The 25,617-nt window shown below is 36.1% G+C and overlaps 1 protein-coding gene across 1 annotated transcript in view; it reads right to left on the reverse strand.

Moving 5' to 3' along the window:
• Positions 1-1,146: 1,146 nt before the first annotated feature.
• The window catches only part of LOC128863897 (uncharacterized), a 76,356-nt gene continuing 51,885 nt past the window's right edge, over positions 1,147-25,617 (reverse strand). The window contains 2 exon segments of the mRNA XM_054103304.1: positions 1,147-6,176; positions 22,599-23,573. Coding sequence (XP_053959279.1) covers positions 5,989-6,176; positions 22,599-23,573 — 1,163 coding nt within the window. The 3' untranslated portion in view covers positions 1,147-5,988.

Below are 25,617 nucleotides of genomic sequence, written 5' to 3' on the forward strand. Positions count from 1 at the left end.
CCGTTATATTGTCTCGAAATAATGATTTTTGACTTTGACGGTTATTGCTTGCGATGATCACAAAACTTTAGTGAATACTGACTGTTGCTTGAATCTCGAAAGAGGTATCTTTTAGCTATATGAGGGTCATTTGAAAATTTCGTGCAAAGTGAGAGCGATGGCACTACTGGCGAGTATCGAATCTATATTTAGTTAGTAGCATCTCTTAGAGGAACACACATCAACCAAGTCTCAGGCAGATCGGTTCATTTGTTTGCGTTTGGCATTCGCTTGAATTGAGGAAGTCGAGTGATTTTCAAAAAAATAACCAAAAAGAATTTCGTGTTCACGCCTCAGCAGTTGTGGTCGCAGAATGAATGGAAATATGGTTTCAACTCGTTTCACATCTCCCCTATTCCCCACACTTGGCTACCTCATATCTCTTGGACTACCTTTTGTTCCCAAATTTGGCGTGAAAAAGATTTTATTCAAACGAGCAGGTGATTGCAGAAACGAATGGCTATTTTTCAGACTTGGAAAAATCCTATTATTCGGAATGGATCAACAAGCTGCGTTAGACGAAATGTATAAGCCGAGAAAGAGACTATCGAAAAATAAAAGAGGTTTACCACAGAGGTTTACTAGTTTTTCTGTTTGCATGCACTTTTCAAACGACCCTCGTACTTGTTACTATCTGTTTACATTAAAGATTTTGCGAACTTTAATGGCAACGGCATTTTGCGAATTTTTGACGTGATAACGTCTTATAATTCGATTTAGCTGGCTGCACGCACGAAAAAATGTGTCGTTATCTTGCTCAATCGTCGTTACCTTGCTCATTCGTCGTTATCTTCCTCAATCGCCGTTACCTTGCTTGAACTGCAAGCGAAAGCGCGGAATGAACGACAAAAAGCACAATTGGCCCCCGCATTCGGCAACGCTCGACATCTGGCTCTCTCCTACTTGAATGAGCATACTATATATATGTATGTATATGCGCATTTGTATATAAATACACATATTTGTATTTGCATATGCCTTCTTCATGTGTGCATGGTTATGAACCATTTCCTTGTTGAGAATAGGACGATGATAGGAAAAGTAGGAAATGAAAGGGAGTGTTTCGAGTGTAATGTGTCTTGAAAAAGTCAAATCGATGATGTTGCCTTTTAGTGTTGTTGACCTATTAACGTCTGATGCACAATCGAAATTGAACATATCTTTCATGAATTTGATAAATGTTTCGTAATTTTTCACGTTTGTGTAAATGTAATATAACTTGATCAATTCCATTACGATTCCATTTACCTCCTTCTCTATATCCATACAAAATATCTATCAAACAAATAAAATTAAAGTTTTCTTTTGAGAAATGCAACCATTCCATCAGTATTTTCTTATGACGTTGTCACGTTAAACTATCGCCAGTAAACCGATCTTACAGACAACCTCTTTTTTTATTGTATTTTTGCTATTATTTTATTTTCTTTTTTAAGCATTATTTTTTTACTAAAACATTTTTAACAATTTTCAGAAATATGCAGCATCTACAGCTGTGAGCATAAAAATAGCAATACCCTTAAAAAATTATTTTTAAGTCATTTTTTCCCCTATAAAACACACAAAAGAAAATTTCTATGCCAAATATCGATGAAGGGTTAAGAACTTTCAGATGTGTGAAGTTTATCTGAATAAATGTGGCAACTATGTAAACAACGGTTCTTTATTGACGTCGTTACGTTTTTAAGTGCAACATGGAAAAGGTAATGGTAACGGTTGCACAGGTTATGCTAAGGCTTTGATGCACTGCGCCCCCAAGTGCTTAATTTTAATTATTTAGTAGTGCGAAAAATAGAACCAGCTCCCTAGGAGGACTGGAGCATTTGTTAGTTTTCATCCTCTAGTAGGTACGAGTTCAGAATTCTGTATCTCCTGTTACCTAATGCTTCGCAGTAGGTAATTAAGTGTTCCATGGACTTTGTTAAGGTCATACAAGGAATATTAATACAATTTTGTACAGATTGAAGCCAAAATAGGCAAATTTGTGGAAAAGCTAGAAAAAAAGAGGAGAAAAACGTAAAACTTTCCTGCAAAACGGGCGCAGAACTGTAAAGTGCTCCAAAGAGAGTCCCTTGAAGTCAGCCATACAAGTTAAAAAGGAGGTGAACTCAAATGTTTCTGACATGACTGCTCGTGGAAGATTACGGGAAGGTAGATAAGCAGCTCACAGCCCACGAAAAAAGCTACTACTGACACCAAAACATAAGACAACTCGTTTGGAATTTGCAAGAAAACTTGCTAGCGGAACAGCTGACATATGGCGTAATATTTTGTGGGCTGACGAGTCTAAAATTGGTTTGTATTGCACCACGGGTTCACGACAATATGTGAGACGTCCAATTGGCACCAAAGATCAGCCACAATACACTCCAAAACCCACTAAACATGGGGACTTAATAATAAGGGTAAGCAGATGAGATACATCCCGTATTAAGGCGCAGGCCCCACACACCAAATTGATGTCATATGTATATATACATATATATATATATATATATATATATATATTCATGTCAGAAATACACTCGGAGGTTTGCCAATGCCTGCCGAGGGGCAACCGCTATTAGAAAAATGTTTTTATTAATTTTGGTTTCACCGAGATTCGAACCAGAGTTCTCTCTGTGAATTCCGAATGGTAATCACGCACCAACCCATTCGGCTACGGTGGCCACGTGTCATAATGTACAAAAATATGCATGCTATTGCAGAGAAGAAATTTCAATAAAAGGGGTCTGGCTGCCAGCAGGATAATGATTCTAAACACACGAGTCAGTATGAATTTTGCGCAAATAAAATTCAGGTTATGACATGGCCAGCTCAGTTTCTCGACCTCAATCCTATAGAAAATCTGTGGGGGGACTTAAAAAGAGCTGTGCGCACTATGCCAAACCGAGTAAGAATCAAAAACTGTGGGAAATTTATAAAGATGTGTGGTTGCAGGATCCGAAGCAGCGATGTGAGCAATTGGTGGGCTCAATGGCTCGCCGTTGTGTTGCCGTAATAAAAAATTTGGGAATTTCAACTAAATATTAGTTACAACTTTCTATCTGCAACCTTTTTTAATGCAGGTTTTCTTAAAATGTTTTATAAACTTTGGTCGGAATGCGTTGCTTATATGGCCACTGCTATTTTAATGTGAACGCTGAATATCTATATTTTGTTATAAAATGTTTTGTTTGTATTGATTTAAGAAGAATAAATATTTAAAGAATATAATAATATTTCGAAATAATAATAACAACTTTCTCATCACATCAGATAGATTAAACATTTAAAAAAAATTTAATATTGGTTTGGGGAATCTCTCTTTGTGAACACCCTGTAACTCACAACTGAAGGGAACAAACAAAAAATAGCAAAGGATTTTTTTAGTGTGAAATATCACCTTGACAACAGGAATAAATTTTAAATTGTTTGATTGATACTTTACGAGATATCGATCACTGCAGCCGTCTACCGAGAAAATAATGGATTTCATTTTCCCCAAACTAATATTTTTTTGGTACTGCTATTTTCGTGTTCGCAACCGTACTTATTCCGAGATTCAAACACTAGCCACCGTATGTGGGCAGCGTAATAAGCGAAAAGTATCCCTTCGTTGGCTATTCGTGGTACATTTTTTTTTTGTTTTTTTTTTTTTTTCAAATAATTTTGCTTTACATTCTCGTAAGCAGAACAAATGTGAGACCTGTTTTGAAAATTTATAATCAGTAAAAATACGTCGGACATTTTTAAGTGATACCAAATTACTAAAAATAAAAATAAAATCGAAACCACTATAGAGCATTCATGGAAACTTTATGCCTAATCCTTTTTCAAAGTTCACCAGTCTGCACTTTCACTGCAAGCAAAAATGGCAATGCTTACCGATAGCTCGGATTTATAGAAGACATCAGAGGTTTGTATGTATGCGACTTTCTAAAGGTGAACTTAGAATGAGGAACTGCTGAAACATAAAACCGCTGCAAAGTATTTTCCGAGATTTGAAATTGTTGCTTTCAGCGGCGGCATTTTGAGATCCGTAGCCGCTAAATCGGTATCGCCAAAAACAAGTATCAAATAATTAACAATAAATTTGAAGAATTCTACATAAAGCTAAGCGGGGGGTCAAAAACTTTGTGGAGTTAGTATTAATTTTAGTCACACCGTTCATTAACCTTTGAGAAAATGACGGATAAACAGTAAATTCGGAGGTATCAGCTATGGAGCACATTCAGTTTGGTGCAGTGATTAAATTCCTTACTAAACAAAGAAAAAACTGCCATGAAAAGGTTCCTCATAAAAAAAAACATTCGTCGTTCGAAGTCGGCTCAAAACTGTAGGTCCCTCAACAAAACTGTTTTCGATGTTCGAGTTTCTGATTTTTTTTTTTTTGCGTAAACAGAAATTCATTCATGAGCTTGATTTTTATTGAAAATGAAGTCGTTTATCACTAGGAACCTGAATCGTTGCCTAAGATGTTCGACTGGAAATGTAATCGTTACTGTTTTGAGATTCTATGCCACACAACGATTTTAGAAAAAAACTAAAAAACTCAGTTACAGAAAAACTAAGTAGAAAATGGGCACGAAGTGTGTCCCACATAGGACCCGTCTTCGAGTTATGTTATGCTGACTTTCCTAGACAAGTAATGCTTCGAAAAACAAAACATTCCCTATGGTTCCGAGTTAAGCCGCAATTAGTGTTAATAACCGTAAACATTGCAATCAGCTTTCTGATCAAACATGTGAGCATCACTGTAAACGATTATAGGTGCCCCACCATAGAGCCATAGCCATAACCGGAGCCGTATGCATCTATTGAATTTTGGTTTTTCTCGTAACCCTAAGCAGCTGCGAAATAGTTGACATTTTTTTTTTTGATATTTGCGATAAAAATTTGAATATTAGAAATGAACGGCAAAAAATTAATTGACTCAGTGGAAAATAAGCCATGTTTTTATGACAAAATGCAAATGTTGTCATTAATTCTACTCCAATATCAGCTGTTTATGATTACGGCATGACTAATCGACAAATGCTGTAATGTTGCGGCTATGGTTATGGCTACGGCACCACTAATTGCAGCTTTAGCGCCATCCCGCTAAAGTATTTTGTGTTTCCAAAAAGGGAGAAAGACACCTGAGCAGAAACATTTTCTGTTGATGAATAAATTGAGTCAGCCGTTTGTGTAGAATTTGGCGGTCGAAACAACATTTTTTTTTGTGACAAAATATTTTTTGTGTACGAGTTATAATAAATATAATATAATATGCCAAAAAAAGAGACTTTATTTCATATAAAATTTGCTCCCCTATCTCTGAATTCCACGAACTTTTTAACTACACCTTGTAGCCACAGATTGCCCAGACTTTTGTTATTTCAAGCTTGCAATTTACATACCTACACCAGAGCCTACACCCCATATGTACCCCGAGCTTTTGACGCTTTCGCCCTAGCGCTAAGGCAATACAAATCTCACTGCTGGTCTTTGTCTAATTTAGTTTGCCTACTTTCAGGCTTCATACATTTAAATATCTTATGGAAGTTATAGAACACACTTTTTTCATAAATCTATGCACTAATTGCATAAAAACTAATGCTAATAAAATTATTTAATATTTGTGCTTATTATGCAAATTCATAAAAACTAAACTTATAAGCGTTAAATATGACACTTTCTACAAGTATGTGTGTACGTATGCGTATATCTACATAAGTACCTAAGTGAGCTACTAGAAGCAAAAAATACAGAGCTACTTATCGGAAAAACAAAAAAAAAACGTTTATGTTCTCTTATTAAAGAATAATTATTGCAACTTAATTTTCACTAAATTATGCGTTGATACAAGCGCTTCTTCCTTCGCACCTCAACTCCTTTCAACCGTCGTTCAAATACTTTGTTTGCTAAGCGTTTTCGCTGCTGAAGCCAAGTTGCCAATTCCGCAATCTCGCCAACTCACTTGCATAGTCAACATTTCGGTGTATTACTCACGGCGCTGCCCGTCTCCAAATGTTGCATCAACAGCTGTTGCAAGCTCGTTCGCAGCGCACGCTCCTCGTTCATTTGCAACTTCATTTGCGACATTTCCTGCTGCATTTGCCGAATGGCGGTCCATAATTGACGTAGCGTCGGTGTCATATCCTCGTTCTCCAAGCCTGAGCGTTGATTGGTTTGTTGCGCAGTAGTTTTGGTTGTTGTTTGAAGATTGGTGATGGTGGTGGTGGTGTTGGTAGTGGTAAAAGAAAAGAAAAAAACATAGAATATTGTGGAATGGTGTTGTTAGCTGTGGTTGAAGGAAGATCTATTTTGCTGAATTGTGATTTGGATGGTGCGAATATTTTGTGAAACAATTTTTTGTTTCATAAAAATTTTGAATTTTATAAAAAACAGCACACAACTATGTAATATAATGCTAGCTATATGAAAAATGTATGCGCAGAAAAACGAATTCAATTACTAAGTAAGCATTCCAAAAATTATGTAATACTTTATTAAGATGCAACTTAAATGTCGGACTATTTAAAAAAATTATCAAATTATCAAAAATATAATATATTAAACGATCAACATTTTGCTACCCAGCCTTGGCGAAAATCTCTCTACTTACGTACGTACAAATAAATAAAGAGATAATTTAAAAAAAAAAAAACAAATTTTAGAAAGTCGGGGCTACTCGACAGAAATGTATCTCCTTACGTGCGTATAAATAAATAGTGGAGATAATTTTTTGTGGGAAAAAAATTTAGAAAATTGTTACATGTCTCAATAGAGAAAATTATTATTATCTCTTTTACGGTAAACAATTTGGAAAAATCAAGCAAGGAATATTTTGTTATTGGTTTTGTGAAAAAACATTATTTTTTTACATTTTTCTTTTACTATTATTTTAAGTTTTTTTAATTTATAGAAAATGCTTCAAAAACAATTTCTGTTAGTTAAATTTTTAATTTCTTTTTTCTAAGAAATTAAAAATACATTTTCTATAAATTTATTAAAATAATTCTCCAGAAATAAAAAAACAACCAAAACACAGTTTAAAAAAACTAAAATAAAATTAAAAAAATAATGTAAAACAAATAAAATTTTTTCTAAGCAATTAAAAAAGAAATAACTTTCTAAGGAATTTTCTACAAATAAAAAAACATTAAAAAAACAAAATCTAAAAAATGGAAAAAGTTAAAAAAATGTTCTAAAAATTGAAAATCAAAAAAGAAATTTATGTTTAAAAGTTTTAATTTCTTTTTATTTTTTAAAACAACAAAAAAATTTAAATTAATTTTTTTATAAAAAGAAGTTTTTCTAAAGCATTTTCTATATTAAAATTGTGATTGCCAACAAAAAAATATGAGATAATATAAATAAATTAAAAAAAAAAACCCTCCAATAAAAACCATATAAAGCAAAGGTTCGGACTTGTAAAAATCCAGCAAAATTTCAAACTTTTGACTCAGAATTTTTAGAAAAATTTCAGATATGCAGTTTTATAGATCAGTCAATTTTGGAATAATAATGTGTTGATTTTTGACAATTTTTTAATGAAAATTTCACGAATTTTTACAAAGTTTGAAATTTTGTTTATATGGATTTTGTTATATTATGAAAAATGTTTTTATAAAAGAATAATTGATATTAAAGAGTAAATAAAAAAAGTCAAAACTTGTCAATATATGGTGCACACTTCCTTTTGACGTTGACTGTCCTGTCCATCTCTTATTATAATAAAAAACCATTAGCATTACCTTTTTTTCTTGTAATTCTGTAATGCGTACTTTATCTAGAAAGTACTCGTGCTAAAATGTAAATATAATGGAACTTTACAACACGAAGCTTAAGAAATTCTTGCTTTTGATGAATCGACGCCAAACCAAAAAACAAAAAAATTGCACACGTCAAGCGGTCGGCACCACTCGTGTTGGTTGGGCGGGAGAAAGGTAAGTTTGGGTTTATTATTATGATATTAAATTCAAAGAAACTCATACTTTAACTACAGAAACAAAAAATATTCACTAGCCAAGGCTGAAATATTTGTAATTCGAAGCTTTAAACTTTATAATTTTTATAATTTTATAACACCGGTTTACAGTCAAAAAACCCAAGCACATTATCCATTTCCTATAAATATCGAAAAAGCCCGGAACTCCACACTATTTCTTTCGTGAAATGTTCGAATTATCGATCAAATCAAAATAGGTCGATCTTTTTTATGTTCAGATAAATAACTTAACTTTTACAATTTTTTTTTATTTTTGGAATTTTGGATTTGCTGCAATTTTTGGTCAAATTTAAAAATAAAAATCAAAAGGCCTTATGAAGTGAATGCGAAATATTTTAAATGTCACCTTGATCAAAAAGTTCCCGGAACAACCGCCAGGTGACGCTCTAATCTCAACTGATTTGAGTTCTGTTTACCTTCTTCTTTTTTTTGTTAGGAAGCCACATCTGCGATTACCATTTCTACCAAAATTTTGTCGCCATTGCTTGACATTTGTGAAGGGTAGTCTTGAGTAAATTTGCCTCTGCACATGTTTTCGATTTTTTACAGGTTTAAAAATGGATTTGAATTTGCAACAACGAGTTTGTATTGAATTTTGCGTTGAAAATAGATTTAATGGTGCGAAAACTGTTATGGTAATGACACTCTAAAAAAAACAACTTCATAAAAAACGAGTGACATGAACGCTTCAGAAGTGATTGTGAGTCCATCGAGAAAAAGAATCCTTATTTTTGATCAAGGTGATACAGTAAATCAAAAAAGTATTGGCACACTCGAAAATCAAAGTTTTCAAATGTATTTATTTATTTCGTATCTGAACAAAAAAAATTTATTTCGGTTTAGGGTTACTATTAAAAATATGTATTGAATCGCAGAGTCTTGGTTGGACGTGTTCTTCTTGGATCAAACAGGAATTGACATAAATGACATTAAGTCTGGATAATATAGGTGATGCCAGATGTGTGATATACCTATTATCCATTTCAACACTTTCCCTCAAATCTGACATCGCTTACAAATTTATGTTATAAATACTCAAGTGTGTTAAATTAGTTATTAAATTAAGTACATATTTCCGAAATATAAATCTTAAATTAGTTTCATTCCGAGATTTTGTATACAATGAATGTGCTTGGTTGCTAACAAACTTTTTGTCAAAACGTCCGCTGGCATCTCTTCAGTGCTAATATATTATATTTTATAATAATGTCTTTTCTTTCAACAGCTTCACGGACAAAGTGATGACGTATATCGACATGTTTGGTGCGATTATGGAAAATTGGAGTTTTGCTTAGCTTACCGGCGCCTTGGTTGTCATTGCAGATGATTACTGATCTGTCTTCGCCGGTTATTTCTCTGACTAACCTCTTCACGTGTACTGCTTCTTTGGTTGAATCAGAAAGCGCCATGTACTCAGCTTCGGTGCTTGACATAGCCACTGTACGCTGTTTTCTGGACTCCCAACTTATTGCTCCGTTCGCTAATTTAAATGTGAACCCGGTATATGATCTTCTGTCATCAATATTTGACCCCCAATCGGCATCGGCAAATCCTTCTAAGGTGTTGTTTTCGGTTGAAGTGAAAGTCATTCCAAGATTCGATGTGTGCGATGTCTGGCCTTGTTGAAACAGCCAAGTACATTAGTGAGCCAACTAGATTCTGGAATGGCAGTTTGCTTGCAGAATTACGTTCTTCTTCGGTTTTCGGAGACATGGCCTTAGACAGCTTTATGCTTGCGTTTGCAGGTGTGGCGACCGGCTTGCATTCTTCCATGTTAAATTTTTTCAGTAACTGACTTACATATTTCGATTGACACATTGTAATAGTTTTTGTGTTTATACATTGATTAAATTCAATTCCGAGGCAAAACTTTATCAGGCCTAAATCCTTCATTTCAAAAGTAGATGCCAGTTCATTTTTTATTTGTTCTAATTTTTGCTTGTTGTTCGAGGCTACGATTATGTCGTCAACATATATGCCAATAAGTGCAATAGTGCTTTTGCTTCTGTACATATATAAACACGGATCACATTTCGATGCTGTCATGTTCATATTTTGTAGCTTCTGATGTAGCTTTTGGTACCACCATCTACCCGACTGCTTTAAGCCATAGATTGCTTTTTATTCAATAAACAGGCTTTGTCTTTCCTCATGCAAATCGCTGGGCAAAGTCATGTATATTTCCTTTTCTACAGTTCAGTTTAAATATGCGCTTACAAAATCGAGCTGGTGGACCTCTAAACCAATTTCTGCTGAAAAAGCCATTAGCAGCCGTATGGTGTTTAGCCTAGCGACAGGTGCAAAAGTTTCATTATAATCAATTCCAGCCCTTTAAGTGAATCCTTTTGCTACCAGTCTTGCTTTTCTGGTGTCAACGCTGCCATCTGATTTATATTTAGTTCGAAAAGCCCACTTAGATTGGACGATCTTCTTCCCAACCGGTCGATCTACAATTTCCCAAGTATTATTTGACATAAGCGTTCGGTATTATTTTATCATGGCTTTCTTCCATTCGGTTGCTTCAGGACTTGAGAGGGCTTCTTTACTGGTTTCTGGGTCGGTACTATGGGCTAATGCTGTACTGTGATGTTCATCTTCGAGAACCGCTTCCGGATCACTGGTGGAAATTTCGTCGCTTGTTGACATTTCGAAAACTAGTGCCATATTGTATTCTAACCGTGGTCTACCGCGGCACTTGATCTTAATTCTCTTTCGGCGGCCTCTACCTCGTTTAAGAGCTCGTGGCGCTTGAACGCCCAAATCTCCAGTTGTTTGGAGTTGTTGTTGTTGGTTTTCGGGAAAATTTGCTGGTGCCTTTCCTTTCGGTTCCAACTGCGAATGTATTTCGATGTCTTTCAATAAAAATTCTTCGTATGCGTCTATATTATTTTGCGGGACAAACACAACATCTCTACTTCGACGTATTTTTCTGGCTACAGGGTCCCAAAGGCGGTAACCCTTCGACGTGTCGCAATAACCTACAAATATGCATTTTATAGACTTCGAATTGAATTTACAATTACTTGCAGTTTTGTCTAACATGTACGCTGTGCAGCCGAACTTTTGTAAATAGCTGACATGTGGAGTCCTTTCCATTCATATTTGGTAGGGAACTTCACCATTTAAACTTTATGACGGACATCGATTGCGTAAATAGTTTGCGGTATTGATAGCTTCTGCCCAATATGCTGGAGGAAGTCCCAATTTTATGAGCATGCATCTGGCCATTTCTACGATGGTTCGGTTTCTCCGTTCGGCTACTCCATTTTGCTATGGAGTGTATTCGATAGTAAGCTCTTGTCGTATACCTTTGGCTTTGAGGAAAGTTCTCATAGCACTGCTTGTGTATTCAGTTCCATTGTCACTTCGCAGACATTTTATTTTCTTACCAGATTGATTTTCCATTAAACGTTTATATTCTTTGAATTTTTCTAAAACTTCGCTTTTATGTTTTAAAAAGTAATTTTCGAATACACACACCATCGACTCTTTGAATGTGAGAAAGTAACGTGAGTCAGCAAAAGATTGCGTTTTCATCGGCCAGCATACGTCACTGTGTACTAACTCTAAACCATCCGTGGCTTCACGAGTCGACTTCTGAAATGGTTTCTGTGTCTGCTTTCCCTGAATACAAATACTGCATGAAGTTAAGTTTGTTTTCGTATGTGCGTTTATTCCAATAACTTTTTTCTTGTCAATAACTGCCTTTAGATCTTTTTCGTTTAAATGGCCAAAAGCTTCGTGCCAATCTTGAAGTGATGTTGGTTTCATGTTGGCGATCGCTGTGAATTCAAAGGGTTCTTCAACGTAATACAGATCCTCTTTTCGCTCCGCAACGAAGATTCTTGCGCCCGTCGAAGCATTTTTTTCCAATAGCTTTGTTTCCGGTAAATGTCACTTCACCATGCTGAGTCATTTTTGGCACTGACAACAAATTTGTTCGGAGGTCCGGCACATACAATGTTTCGTTAAGTGTAACATTACAACCGGTATTCGATTTGATTTCCACTATTCCGCGCCCTTCTCTTTTCGTAGAGCTCTCGTTCGCTAACGCTAACGTTTTGCCGTTTAAGGTTTCAAAATATCGAAATTTTTCACGCAATGCACACATGTGCGACAATGCCCCTGAGTCTAGACACCATCTGCCACTCATATTTACGCTGCTTGCACCTAAAACGATTTCTTCAACTTTGCACGACGAATGGTTTTGTTCTTGCCTCTGTTGTGGCTTTCTGTGCTTGAAATTTTTGGATTTACAATCTCTTGCTTTGTGGCCTATCTTTCCGCATGTGTGACAAGCGTATTTGAAAGATTGTTTCTGTTGATCTTCCCTTGCTGTGTTTGGTGGTCGACCTCCGCTTTTATTTAAGTTACGTCTATTCGCATACAATACGTCTTCGGGATTTGCTTCTTCACTTCGTTTCCGTGCTTCGAACTCCTCTAATAATTTCACTTTCAGCATTTCAAGTTTCGGTAGTTTTTCTTGCGTCTCAATTGCAATTCTAAACGTTTCGTATTCGTTAGGAATACTGTACAATAGCAGGATGGTCAATAGTTTATCTATGACGACCATATCCATTTCTACAAGCTTATCAACAATGACGAAAAATTTTCGCAAATTTTCGTGCATATCATCACCGGGTGTCATTTTGTGCAATATGAGCGATTTGAGCAACATTGCTTGACGTGCTGGTCCGCGGGATTGATATACCGAATGAAGCTTATCCCATATATCCTTCGATGTACGACAATGCTTAATTTGCTGTAATTCGGTTGGAGAGATTGATAATACCAAATCTGATCTTGCTTTGGCATCGCTATCTATCCATTCGTTCACTGCTTCGGGTGGCGCTTCTGGTTTTATACAGCTGCTATTCACGTATTTCCACGCCCCATTTTTTATTAAAATGGCTTCAACCTGTATTTTCCAGGTATCAAAATTTTCTTTATTCGGACATTCTATATTAATTGCCGAAAAACTCATTTTTCAGTTTGCACTTCACGTTTTTTTTTTTTCGTTTCTATGGATTTCTATTTTCTTCTGTTGTCAAGATCTTTTCTTTGTTTCGCAGTTGTGGTTAAATGGGAACTATCCAGGCGCAGTGGAAGCGTGCTAGGCCCATAACCTATTAAAAATATGTATTGAATCGCGGAGTCTTGTTGGAACGTGTTCTTCTTTATTCGATCAAACAGGAAGTGAAAAAATGTGTATTCAATGAATTGACATAAATGACATTAATATAGGTGATGCCAGATTTGTGATATATTATCCATTTCAACAGTTACATGCTCAACCTTGAAAGGTAAAATTTTTCCCTTATTCACATTAAAAAAATATTGGCACAGGCAGCGTAATCAGCTTGCTCCATTGCAACTGTAACGCGCTAATACTTTATGGATCCTCCTTTAGACTGAATAACGGCCTGCAAATGTCTCTTCATACTATTTACCAGATTTGGAGTTTCAGAAGGTGTTATTTTATTCCATTCAGCAATATTGCCTCTTTTAGAAAATCCTTTGACGTTATGTGGTAGGATCGTATCTTCCGTTCCAGAAGATGCCACACATGCTCAATAGGATTTAAGTTCGGCGATTAGGGGGGTGTTTTAAGCTGTTTGCAATGGTATATCAACCACTCCTGCACAAGATAAGACGAATATTTTGGGTCATTATCTTGTTGAAATTGCTAAGTTGTCCCTTTAAGGCCCAGTTTTTCGACACTTGGACTTAAATTTTCTTTAAGAATGTGGCGATACACATGCTTATCCATTGTCTCATCTATGAACACGAGCTTTCCGACACCAGATGCCGCAAAACACCGCCAAACCATCATATTTCCTCCACCGTGTTTAACTGTTTTAAGTAGGTTATTTCCTTGATGCTCTTTATTTGGCTTTCGGCAAATCTTTTATGCTCCATCCAATAAATTGAATTTTGGTTCATCACTAAATATGGTGGCGTTCCAAATAGCGTCGGGCTTATTTAAATGATGTTTAGCAAATTCTAGCCTCTTTTTCTTATTTACCTTCAAAATGAAGGGTTTGCGTTGAGGAACCCGGCCATGATACCCAGCCTTATGTGGGATATTCCGAACAGTTTGGGAGTTGAAATTGATTTCAAATGCATTTTGCAGGGTCTTGCACAATTTGACAGCCGAGGTTTTTGGATTTTGTGCCACGAGGGCACCACAATTCGCTCCTGTCGTTCGGTCTGATCTTTTTTTCGGGCAGTCAGATCTGCTCTCCGGAGCTATTTTGCCAATATTGCAATAATGCATTGCGATGTTTCGAACGCGGGACCATGATTTATCGACAAGTTTGCCAATTTCGCGATAGGGTTTTGTTTTTTCTAAATACAGTTTTATCATTAATTGACGTAGTTCTAGGGAAATTTCAGCACCACGGCCCATTTTGGTCTATATCCGTTGAAATCGCGATCAAAAGTGATTGCGACCGTATGCAATTCCGAAAACGTACGAAAAATTAAAAAGCGAGAGTGAAAATAACGGGAGTTTACCGTTATGACGCCAAAAGCATAAGCTAATATAAAGAATGTGCCAATACTTTTTTGATGTGATTTGTGCCTTATTTTACCTTTCAAGGTTGAGCTTGTAAGCCTATGTCCATATTAATTTTTTTTTTGTTCAGATACGAAATAAATAATTAAATACATTTAGAAAATACCGTTTTGTATTTTTTTCATACTTTCATTAGAAGAAAAGTAACTGAGAACTTAATTTTATAAAAAATGTTTGTGATTTTTTGTAAAATTTCGAAAACTTGTTTGGAATTGAATTTGAATTGAATGTAGTATATGAACGAAAGGTAGTAAAATTAATAATTTTGAATTTGATTTTTAAGGGGTTGTACGCAGTTATGACTTTAAAAAAATCGATTTTTTTATTGCATTTTTGTAATGTACATATATTCAAAAGTATACGCACGAAATTTGAAGTAGATCTAAGCAATACTTTCGGAGTTATACCTAAACATGTAGAGATGCCTCGGCACGTTTTAAGGTAGGTATTGAAACTTTAAACGTGTTTTTTTTCAAAGCGGCATTTTTCAAGTCGGTGTACACGATATCTCGAAAACGGCTTGTTTGATCGGTCAATCGTTTTAACTCAATCTTTAAAGATACATTTTCTAGTAATTAATCATTCCTTTTGTAAATCTGATACTTATTTTCCATTTTATAATCAATTTACGGCCAAATTTTAACGTAAAAATCGAAATCATTTCTTTTAAAAGCTGCCATTTTGTGAAAATTCACTATTTTGATTAGCCGAACGATTAATTACTAGAGAATCTAATATATTAACAAAATTTGTTTGGTTTTTTGATTTCAGATAATCCAATCCTGAGTTACGATGTACACCGTAAATCGTCTTTTTTTAAAGGAGGTTCCAGAAATCGCCTGCAGCGCGCTCTATAATCAACATTTTCATAAATAAAAAATTGTGTTACGTTCTTGAAGGATGCTTTTATAACCGCCAAAAATTTTCAAATTAAAATATTCTGAAGTTTCTTCAGGATAAATCCTTGACAACCCGTCTTTTATTTGCTTCATAACTGCGTATAACCCCTTAATACGTTTTTATTATGTAAAGAATTTGTCAGATATTAGCAATTTAATCGATTTAAATTTGCTTCATTTTATCAAAGTTTATCATTAATCTATCGCTTAACTAAATGATTAGGTCATCTAATCAAACTAATCTAAAAAAATAGTGCGAATTTTCGTACTCAGACATCAATTTTACATATAAATTGGATCGTGGCGTGCTTGCGCAAAATAAAAACTAATTACTTGTTAACCAGTGTAATCGACTATAAGTATGTATAAAAATATTTAGGTATGGAAGTATGTGTATGTGTAGAAAATGGTGCTACGATAAACAAAACGAAGAAGAAGATATGCACGCGCTTGTAGTATAACCGAAATTGTTTAGCTACTCTACGGCAAACGGCACAGAAAATGTTTAGGAACATGAAGACGAAACTAACTGATTCACTTGTCAACTTGTTCCCGGTTAAGGTTTTGGTATTTGTTGTTGTGGTTATTTTTGTTGCTGATTGTGTGTGTTGTACCGCCATACAATAAACAGCCAGAGCATTGATTTTTTGACTCCGTCAATATTAAAAAATTTTATTATTTATTTCAGTTTGTATTAATTTTTTTCATTTTTCATTAAATTTTAATTTTACATTCAATGCAAAACCTTGGACACTGGATCATGATGACTTAGTATTAGTTACTTAAGAGACTCGTGGCTAACTTAAAAATTAGCAAGGACATTGTTGTTGTTTTTTCTTTTCTTGTATTAAATACATACAAACAATATTACTTATTATTTATTATTTATTGTTATTTCGCATAACATTTAAAGCATACACGTTTGATTAATAATTTTTTAATATTTTCTATAATATTTTTTCGATTTTACGTAAACATAACATAAACCGTCTGCTTTTCCCACCCCATTTTGTGGGCGTTCAAGTCCAAGAGCTACAAAATAATAGTCATCATCTTTGATTTATTTTACGTCTTTGGTAGAAGTTAGTAAATGTAATACCAAATATTTTACAAAAAAAAATCAACAAAATTTATTTTATATAGTAAATGACTAATGAAATGCACTTGAAGTAAATATTTTCCAAAGGCATTCCGTTTATTAATGTTCATGTAAAAATAATGTCAATTTGATGACCTACTAATTTTCATCATTTCATGACAAAAGTGAACGAAGCTATTGCACAACTGGTTGCAACTACCGCAAGAGCCACGCAGCGTATGCTGCTCAGGCGCTTGGCAAAATTGGCAATAAATAAGTAAATAGATTTTTAAAAGTTTAAGTAATCTAAGAAATTATTTGGGATTAAGTATCTCAGCTAAGTGTTGGACCTAATGGCTTAGGCACAGCAAATTTAAATATACTAAACAAGAAATGGCAAGTAACTCCTGGAAAATGGCAAGGTTTTAGATCAGTAACTAGAATTAAAAAGGTCATGCTAAGTTATAAAAATGATTTTTGGACAGCCTCTCATATTCAAAATGTGTGAAACTTCATTGCTATAAAAAATAACTGCGCTTTTTCTTGTGCTTATAAGAGATTTGTTTAAAAAAATTAACTTAAGTATAGTACAGGGTGGCTGATGAAAGCCGCTACCAAAAAAAAATTGAATAACTTTTTTTCTTTTTAAGTTATCTGTTCCATTTTTGTTTTAATTTTCAGATTGATCTTTAAAATTTATTAAAATGGATAACTGGGACACGCAAACAAGAATTTGGATAGTCCGCCGCTATCACGCACTGGAGTCTGTAGTTTTGGTACAGAGAGAGTACAGGCGGATGTTTGGCGGCGATCCCCCGAGCAGATGGATCATAATGAGACTGGTGAATAATTTTGCTGAGCAAGGAACAGTCGCAAGAAGGCCTTATCATCGAAACCCACCAGTTCGGACGGAGGAAACGATCGCTGCTGTAGCTGCAGCTATACAAAGCAATCCAAGGGTTTCAACAAGAAGCTTATCTGCTCAACTTGGTGTCAGCCGACAGTCTTTGCAAACAATAATGCACAAAGATTTAGACTTATTTCCCTACAAAATTCAAATGGTTAACAAACTGAATGCAGCAGACTTGCCGATTCGCTTGGAATTTTGCCAGAAGATCCTGCAAATGGTGGAAGAAGACCAAAACATGTTAAACTGCCTTTTCATGTCTGATGAGGCCCATTTCGATTTAAACGGCAATGTGAACAAACAAAATTGTCGAATATGGAGTACTTCTAACCCACAGATACTCCACGAGACGGAATTGCATCCTCTTCACGTGACAGTGTGGTGTGCGGTTTCTTCACGCTGTATTGTCGGGCCTTATTTTTTTGAAGAAAATGGTCACACCGTTACGGTTACTGGAGACCGTTATTTGAAAATGCTGAAAGAATTTTTCTATCCAGAACTACGCCGAAAGAGAATTCCTTTCAACTCTGTGTGGTTTCAACAAGATGGGGCAACGTCTCACATGGCCCAGACTGTTATGACAGAGTTGCGACGAAAATTTCCCAATAAACTGATTTCAAGAAACTCCGAATTTCGTTGGCCCCCCAGGTCGCCTGACCTTACTGCACCTGACTTTTTGTTGTGGGGTTTATGTAAACAAGAAGTTTATAAAACAAAGCCAACAAATTTGGATGAACTAAAACAATCCATTCGGGCAACAATTGCGGCTATTCCTGTCGCAACTCTCAAAGCAGCAATGAACAACTTTTTACTAAGATGCCGCACTTGTGTCAACGAGCATGGGGGGCATTTAAATTCAATTATTTTTAAAACTAGTTAAGCTACATTTAATAAAATTTAATGACCTTCAACTTGAAAAAAAAAATAAATGAATTCCATACACTAAAAAAAAGTTATTTGAGTTTCTTAATGTAGCAAAATTCATCAGCCACCCTGTACTAGTACGCTCTTCACTCTCACTCTGTCAAAATCCATAAAAATTGCATTGCCATGAAATATGTGCGAAATTTCTAATGTATCTCACGGCAAAGTAGTACTCAGTTTACGTCGTGAAAACACCGCTCAACATAATGCTAGCAACAGGTAGCCGGCAACATTTTGTCACACCTGTCATTTAAAATTGAACGAAAACAATTGTTTGCAAGTGAAGTGCCTGAGCTCGAATACTCCGAAGATATAGCATTTTCATTAATTTGCTTCAAAACACTTTTCTTACGAAAATTTGTCAATTGCTTCTGAGGCGTTGCTCATAAATTTTGGCGTTTCCTCACATTTGACAATCAATGTTGCTAGCAACATTTCATGGTAAATCAAATGCATGTTGCGGGAGAAATTTCACGGCTGTGAAGTTAGTACTACCCTTTATGTTGTTCTAGCGCTCTCAGAGAGAGAAACCTGATGTGTATATGCATACTGTAGGTCCCTCCATTTGTGGAGCAACATCAAGACGCACACCACAAATAGGAGGAGGAGCTCCGCCAAGCACCTAACAGAAGTGTACGCGCCAATTATTTATTTTTTTTTTTATGCATACTCAATAAAAATTAGAAAAGAAAAACAAAATACTCGACTTTGACTAATCTGCTGGGTGCATGGAGAATTTGAGTTTTGTTAAATTTTATGACCCTAAATGTATGTAGCATAATGGGGAAGGAAACTCTGAAAACGATTGCTTTCCGCTCTCTGACTACTTACTATGCCTAACAATCCTACTGAATAAGGAAAGCTATCAAAGAGGGATGTTGTTGTTGTAGCAGCATAAACATTCCCCATACATATACGGGGAATGCAGCTGAAGTGACAGTACTTGGTCGGATTTAAGCTCTCGCTTGCATGGGATGAGTACGTCGAACATATGTATATCCCTCACTCTCAGTTTTGAAAACGGAACAAGACGAGGAACTAACTCTAGAAGTGCAGTCTATATGGGAAGCCTCGACCTCCCACTGCTTTGCCAAAATAAGGCTACGAACTTGCAACACGAAAACAAGCAACTTTATTTTATCACTCTCAAGGAAAGAATGTAAAATATTGGTTGGACTGCAGGTGGGACATTGCCTCAATCCATACCACGCAGCTAAAATGGGATTGGTCCAGAACGACGCATGTAACTTATGCGAGGAAGATAGGGGTACTTTAGAACATCTCCTCGCTACTGCCCTGCTCTAATCAGAACGCGTTACAACTGCCTGAGATCGGTATACTTTTCATCTCTGAAGGATATTACTGACAAAAGTTTACACTATTAATTAAAACTTGCCAAGACATGTATCACGAACTATGTTTAACACGACTCCAACAACACTGGTAACCCGACGGACCGTTGTGGTCTATGTGAGAACTATTCAGATCAGCCAGATATACCTAACCTAACCTATTCTCCAGACTTGGCACCCTCAAATCACGCGGACTGCTATTTGTTCTATTGCTATTTGAAGAAATGGCTGGCGAGAAAGATTTTATTCAAACGAGGTGGCGATTGCAGAAACGAATGGCTATTTTTCAGACTTGGAAAAATCCTATAGACGGTAGGGATCAAGAAACAGCGTTGGTGGAAGTGTGTAAGCCTAAAAGAAGACTATGTCGAAAAATAAAAAATGTTTACCCCAAACAATTAAGTAGTTCTTAGTTTTGCAAGGACTTTTTAACCAATCCTCGTACGAACAAAAAATTGAAAAGTTCACGTCATGACGTCAGTCCTCCAATCTTAATCAGATTAAACTCCGTCCGTTAAATGTCAAACGAACTGTTTTTTTCACCATATTTGTTAGCTATTAGACGTGTTCGTTATACACATCTGTGTACTTTTAACAAAAAACAAAACCAAAAAAAAAACCTATCTGATGTTGCATTTTGTTCAATCTTTCATAGACATATGAGTAGTTTTACAAAAAATTGATTAAGATGTATTTATAAGCTAAGGCTAATGCAAAGTATACAGGCTCCAACCGTATCATGCAACACATGGGCTGAAAAGTTCCGGGCCTGACACTAGATGGCACTAGTTTTAATGCATTCCCCTCTCTTTCAGTTAGTACTAACCTCCAAGCGACTACTGGCTGTTCGCAGACCTAAAACGATGCTCGCCGGTAAGAAATTTCGTTCGAATGCAGAGGTATCGCTGAAACCGAGGCCTATTTTTAGGCAAAAGATAAATCGTTCTAAAAGAGTGGTATTGAAATGTTAGAGCGCCGCTGGAATGATTGCATTGTTCTTGATGGACATTACGTTGATTAATAAAACAAGTTTTGAACAAACAAAAAAACGTAATATATTTTCTTTTTGTTATGCCCGGTACTTTTCAGCCCATGTGTTATAGTATAATTGATCAACCGATTTTCGAACTGGTCCAACAGTTACATGAAAATTTTAATGTTTTAATTTTTGGTGGGTAGTTAGCGGTTCTACAATGATTTGGAACGTATATACGCAGACAGTTTTGTTAACAGTTTTCTTTTTAGTTATTTACATAGAAAACAAAATGTTTAAATATAAAAAATAAAATTTTTTAATAAAAAAAATACTTAAAAAAAAGGTTTTATTAAAAAAAAATGTATTAACTAAAATAAGTAAAAAATAAAATAAAATTTCATCAATTATTATTGAACTAATTTCAATTGATTTTCGACACCACGAAAATGCGAAAAATTAAGTTGGACTACGCGCCGTATGTAATGCTGGAAAGTGTATACTAAACAGTCGTCCACATAACAATGATATTCACAGTATTTCACAGATAAAAGAAAGCTAAATCGAATCAAATTGTTTTGTTAAACGTCCAGAGACAGGTAAGTGTTGTCCCTATATATGAAAAAAAAGTTCGTTTTGATAAAATATAAATTAATTTGACAATAAATAGAAGCATATTAAATTAATATTCAATTTTCCTTGAGTAAAGTCTTCTAAGGTGCTTAATGAAATAAATTTAAAAGTCAATAAAAATCTCATAAGCAGACGCTTTGAAAATAAGACTAATTTCCAATTAGCTTTGATGAAGTTTTAAAGCCATAACAAACTTATGAGGTATGTATGTATGTATGTGTTTGCACAGTATAATTATTACAACTGACCAGTAATATCCAACGTTTTAAAAACGTTTTTTTTTTTCTTTTTTCCGAATTCACATAAAATCTTTAAGTGTACATACAAAAATACGCATATTTGGGTGGATTAGAATTCAGCATTCATAAAAGCCGCAAATCAAAAAATATTTGTTTTTGCTTTTTTGTTTTTAATTGTTAAACCTTTACAGCCAATAATACGCACAAGTTCAGTACTAGGCGTACATACATCATCTAGGCGTAAGTTACATACATAGTATATAAATATTCACAATTAATAACTCGTACTTTTATGTACCTCACACATGTACACATGCATGGATGTGTGTACGATAAATGTTCTTATATAAAATACAAACATAGAAATTAAATTAATATTGAACATTTCCAAAAGCAAACCCCATTGGGTTTTATGTAAAATACAAATAAAACTCTTCAAATGCTAGCTAAACAAAAATAAAGCTATTGCATGATGGCCCGATTGCTAAACCACTGGTTGTCATTATTATTAAAAAATAAAACATATAACATATCTACGTTTCAACTGCTCCAACTTCAACGGCTAATTCCCTATAAACTTTGTATCCTAAAAGCAATACAAATTGTTGACTTTGTTTTTCTTTTTGTTTTGTTTCCGCGCATGCGTCAAGCCTCTGTCACCAAGTAGTATAAATACATATACAGATACACACAGATACACATACTTTGCAATAGGATATATACAAAACCTCACTTATCTACTACATATTTAGCTAAGTCGGCTGCAGCGTTTGCACAACAAATAATAAACTAATGCCTGTGGCGCAGCGCAAAAAAAGCAACGCGCGCAATGCAACAAATTAGCAAATAACAGCAGCAATATGGCAGCACTGGCACCGCTTGGTGGTACAAGTGTCTCTCTTGTAGCGCACGCTGCCAGTAAGCGTGCGTGAAGCGCCTCAATGCAGCCACTTAACAATCAATAATTGTTCATTTTGCGCCACTGTTTCATCACAAAATTACCGCAACACCAACTACCCGAGTGGCGTTGGCTGTCGCCATCGCCGGTGGTGCCGGTCTCGTGGTCGGCACCTGCCGCACAATTTCCCACGCTGTTTCCATTACCTAGCAAGGCGGCGCCACAGCCGCGATGTCGATGCTCGGCCTCATCACTGTCGCGCGCGTCGTTGACAACATCTCCGCCTGCGAGTTGCGGTGTGCTGCGCCGCATTGGCGTCATTTTGTAGCCTGCGGCCTGGCCATAGCCTGACATCATGTAGCCGCCACCGTAGCCGGCGTAACGGTGTGAAACCGTGGTTTCGAATGAGCGATTCAAGCGCCGATCGTAGAGTCCTGGTGCTGGTGGGCGTTGTTGTTTTTGTGACTGTCGCTGCGACGACGGCTCCTGCTCGGTTATCGTGAGAGGCGTTGCATCGAGTCGTTCGGAGTCGCTGCGATTGCGCGCTGTTATCGTTGTGGACGGTGGTGAACGCTGATGGGCCTGGTAGCTGCTATTCTTCACCAGCTTCGGAGATGGTTTATTTTTGCGTGGCAAGAGTGGTGTCATGAAGATATTGTCGTAACCCGAACCGAAGCCACTCTTCAAACGATTGAGTGACTTGCGGGTGGCGCGCTCTTCCGATAGGGCGCGTTCATAAATTGGCAGACTAGAAGGACCCGCACCGCCGGTGGAGGAACCGGAAAGTGAATAGCGATAGCCGACGGCATTCACGCCTCCAGCTACTCCTGTTGTAGCAGCATTCAGCGATGAAACCGAGCTGGAATATAGATTGAAATTGTTTGGACTCGCCTCGCGCCAAATATACGATGAGTTGAGGCTGTTCGTGGAGTTTTGTTGGTTGGTCGCACTGCTACTGCCCGGAAATGGGGCGCCGGTTTGGCATAGATGTGGTAGTTGCGGATTTGAAGTGGAGAAGGTTTTGCTGGTCTGCAGCTTTCCGCCGCGTATCGGCAGGCAGGGCGTCCATGGTTGCAGGGCTAAATGGGTCGGAACAAAAGTGTAAGAGAATGCGGGGAAAAGAGAGAAAGACAAAGATAGAAATGAAATCGAAGAACGGAAAAAGACGATAACCAAACACAACAGAAGTCAAAGTTATGCGGGAGCGCAATGTAAGCAGACAATAAATTAATGGGGACAACAAAGCGCAATGAACACAAAAATGACCAAAACACCACAAAAATCCAACAAAACAAGACACAACAAAAAACTGGCGCTTCAAGAGAAGATTTTGAAAGCAGGGCAATTAGGAAGAAAGGAAATTAATAAAATGTTTACCAGGAAATGTTTTGATACTTTCATGACTGCGAATACAACATTCAACATTAGGCTAGTATATGTACACAGTGTAAATGGTATTAGAGTTGTGATGATATTGATTTGCTAAATAATATTGGGGTGCTCGGTTAGATTGAAAAAACCCGAAACTAGTATAATAGAAATATTTATATAAAACTGTCTCACCTTAAACATTCAGCGATAGCAAATTTACAGAAGGCTTCCTAGCTGATGTATGTACATACAGTGTAGAACTTAAGTCTGCATATATATATACCTATATATATAATTGGCGCGTACACCCTTTTTGGGTGTTTGGCCGAGCACCTCCTCCTATTTTTTGGTGAGCGTCTTGATGTTGTTCCACAAATGGAACGACCTACAGTTTCAAGCCGACTCCGAACGGCAGATATTTTTATGAGGAGCTTTTTCATGGCAGAAATACAATCGGAGGTTTGCCATTGCCTGCTGAGGGGCGACCGCTATTAGAAAAATGTATTTATGGTAGTATGTCCAGCACCGTTATCAATCACTGCTTGAAGGCGTCGTGGCATTGATCCAACCAGATGGGAAAACTTTTCCTTCGCTATTTGGTTCCATGCCTCGATCAACTCTTTCTTTTAGCAATTTGGCATTTTATACTTCGTTGAATTCGTCTCTCTAAAATCTCTCAAACATGCTCTATAGGATTTAAATCCGGAATCTGCGGGGGGTATTCAGTTGTTTGGGTGCTTAATATAAGAGCCATTCTTTAACAAAACCCAACCTTGCACATTGATTCAAATGTTCTTTTTATATTTATATCCGTCCACTTTACCATAAATAAAGGTCATCTTTCTAACGCCAGATGCAGCTAAAGTTCCCCGAACCATTACGCTACCTCCGTCATGCTTGACAGTGGGTACGAAATTTTTCATTTCCATGCCTGTATTTCTTCTCCTTCGTATTTTAGCCCGGCCATCACTTCCAAATATATTGTACTTCTTTTCGGCAGTAAATAAACCTTAGACCAGAATTCAATTCCCTTAGACAGATTCTTTATAATATTTGCCCTTCGACCTCATGGTCTTTTGTGCCTAATCCATTCACTTGCCGAGGAGGCGGTTATTTTCTGAAATCAGTTAGTACGTGGTGTCCTATTGAAATATTCGCTATTATTAAGATATTTTTAAAAGTTCTTGGATGAACGTTTTTTCTGGATGCCTCGACGAGATGTTGGACCAATATCGGAGCACTAGTTCTCGAAATTTTTGTAGATTTCTCTTGAAATGGAGCTTACATCTCTTCTGGGCAGCTTCTTTGGGTGGCTGGTTCGCTTTTATTTTCATACGAATTATCACATGTACGTATGTACGTAATAGAAACAATGAATTATCAACTGAATTTTTTGAATAACGGTACTTTACAGCTATTTTTCGAATGCTTGCTTTGCTTGACTGAACCAAATCTGGTAGACGTATGTAGATTTTTATCCTACCACTTTTTTGTCGTTTTGTTAATTTGTTTATCATAAAGCAAGTGAAATTATTTCATTTTTGTAAAACTACATCAACATTCGTAATAATTGAAGCATACCTTCGGGGAAATAAGAAAATTGGCTGCTGTATGAAGACTTAAGTCCTTCACTGTACATACATTTTTAAGGCATAGCGCTACTACTAGACTTTCAAAATATCTCTTATACCAAAAGTTTTAACTCGAAAAATACAAAAATCAAGAGTTCAAAAACCGAAAAACCGTCATTGT

This window comes from Anastrepha ludens, chromosome 5, assembly GCF_028408465.1.
Source record: "Anastrepha ludens isolate Willacy chromosome 5, idAnaLude1.1, whole genome shotgun sequence".
Classification (NCBI taxonomy): domain Eukaryota; kingdom Metazoa; phylum Arthropoda; class Insecta; order Diptera; family Tephritidae; genus Anastrepha; species Anastrepha ludens.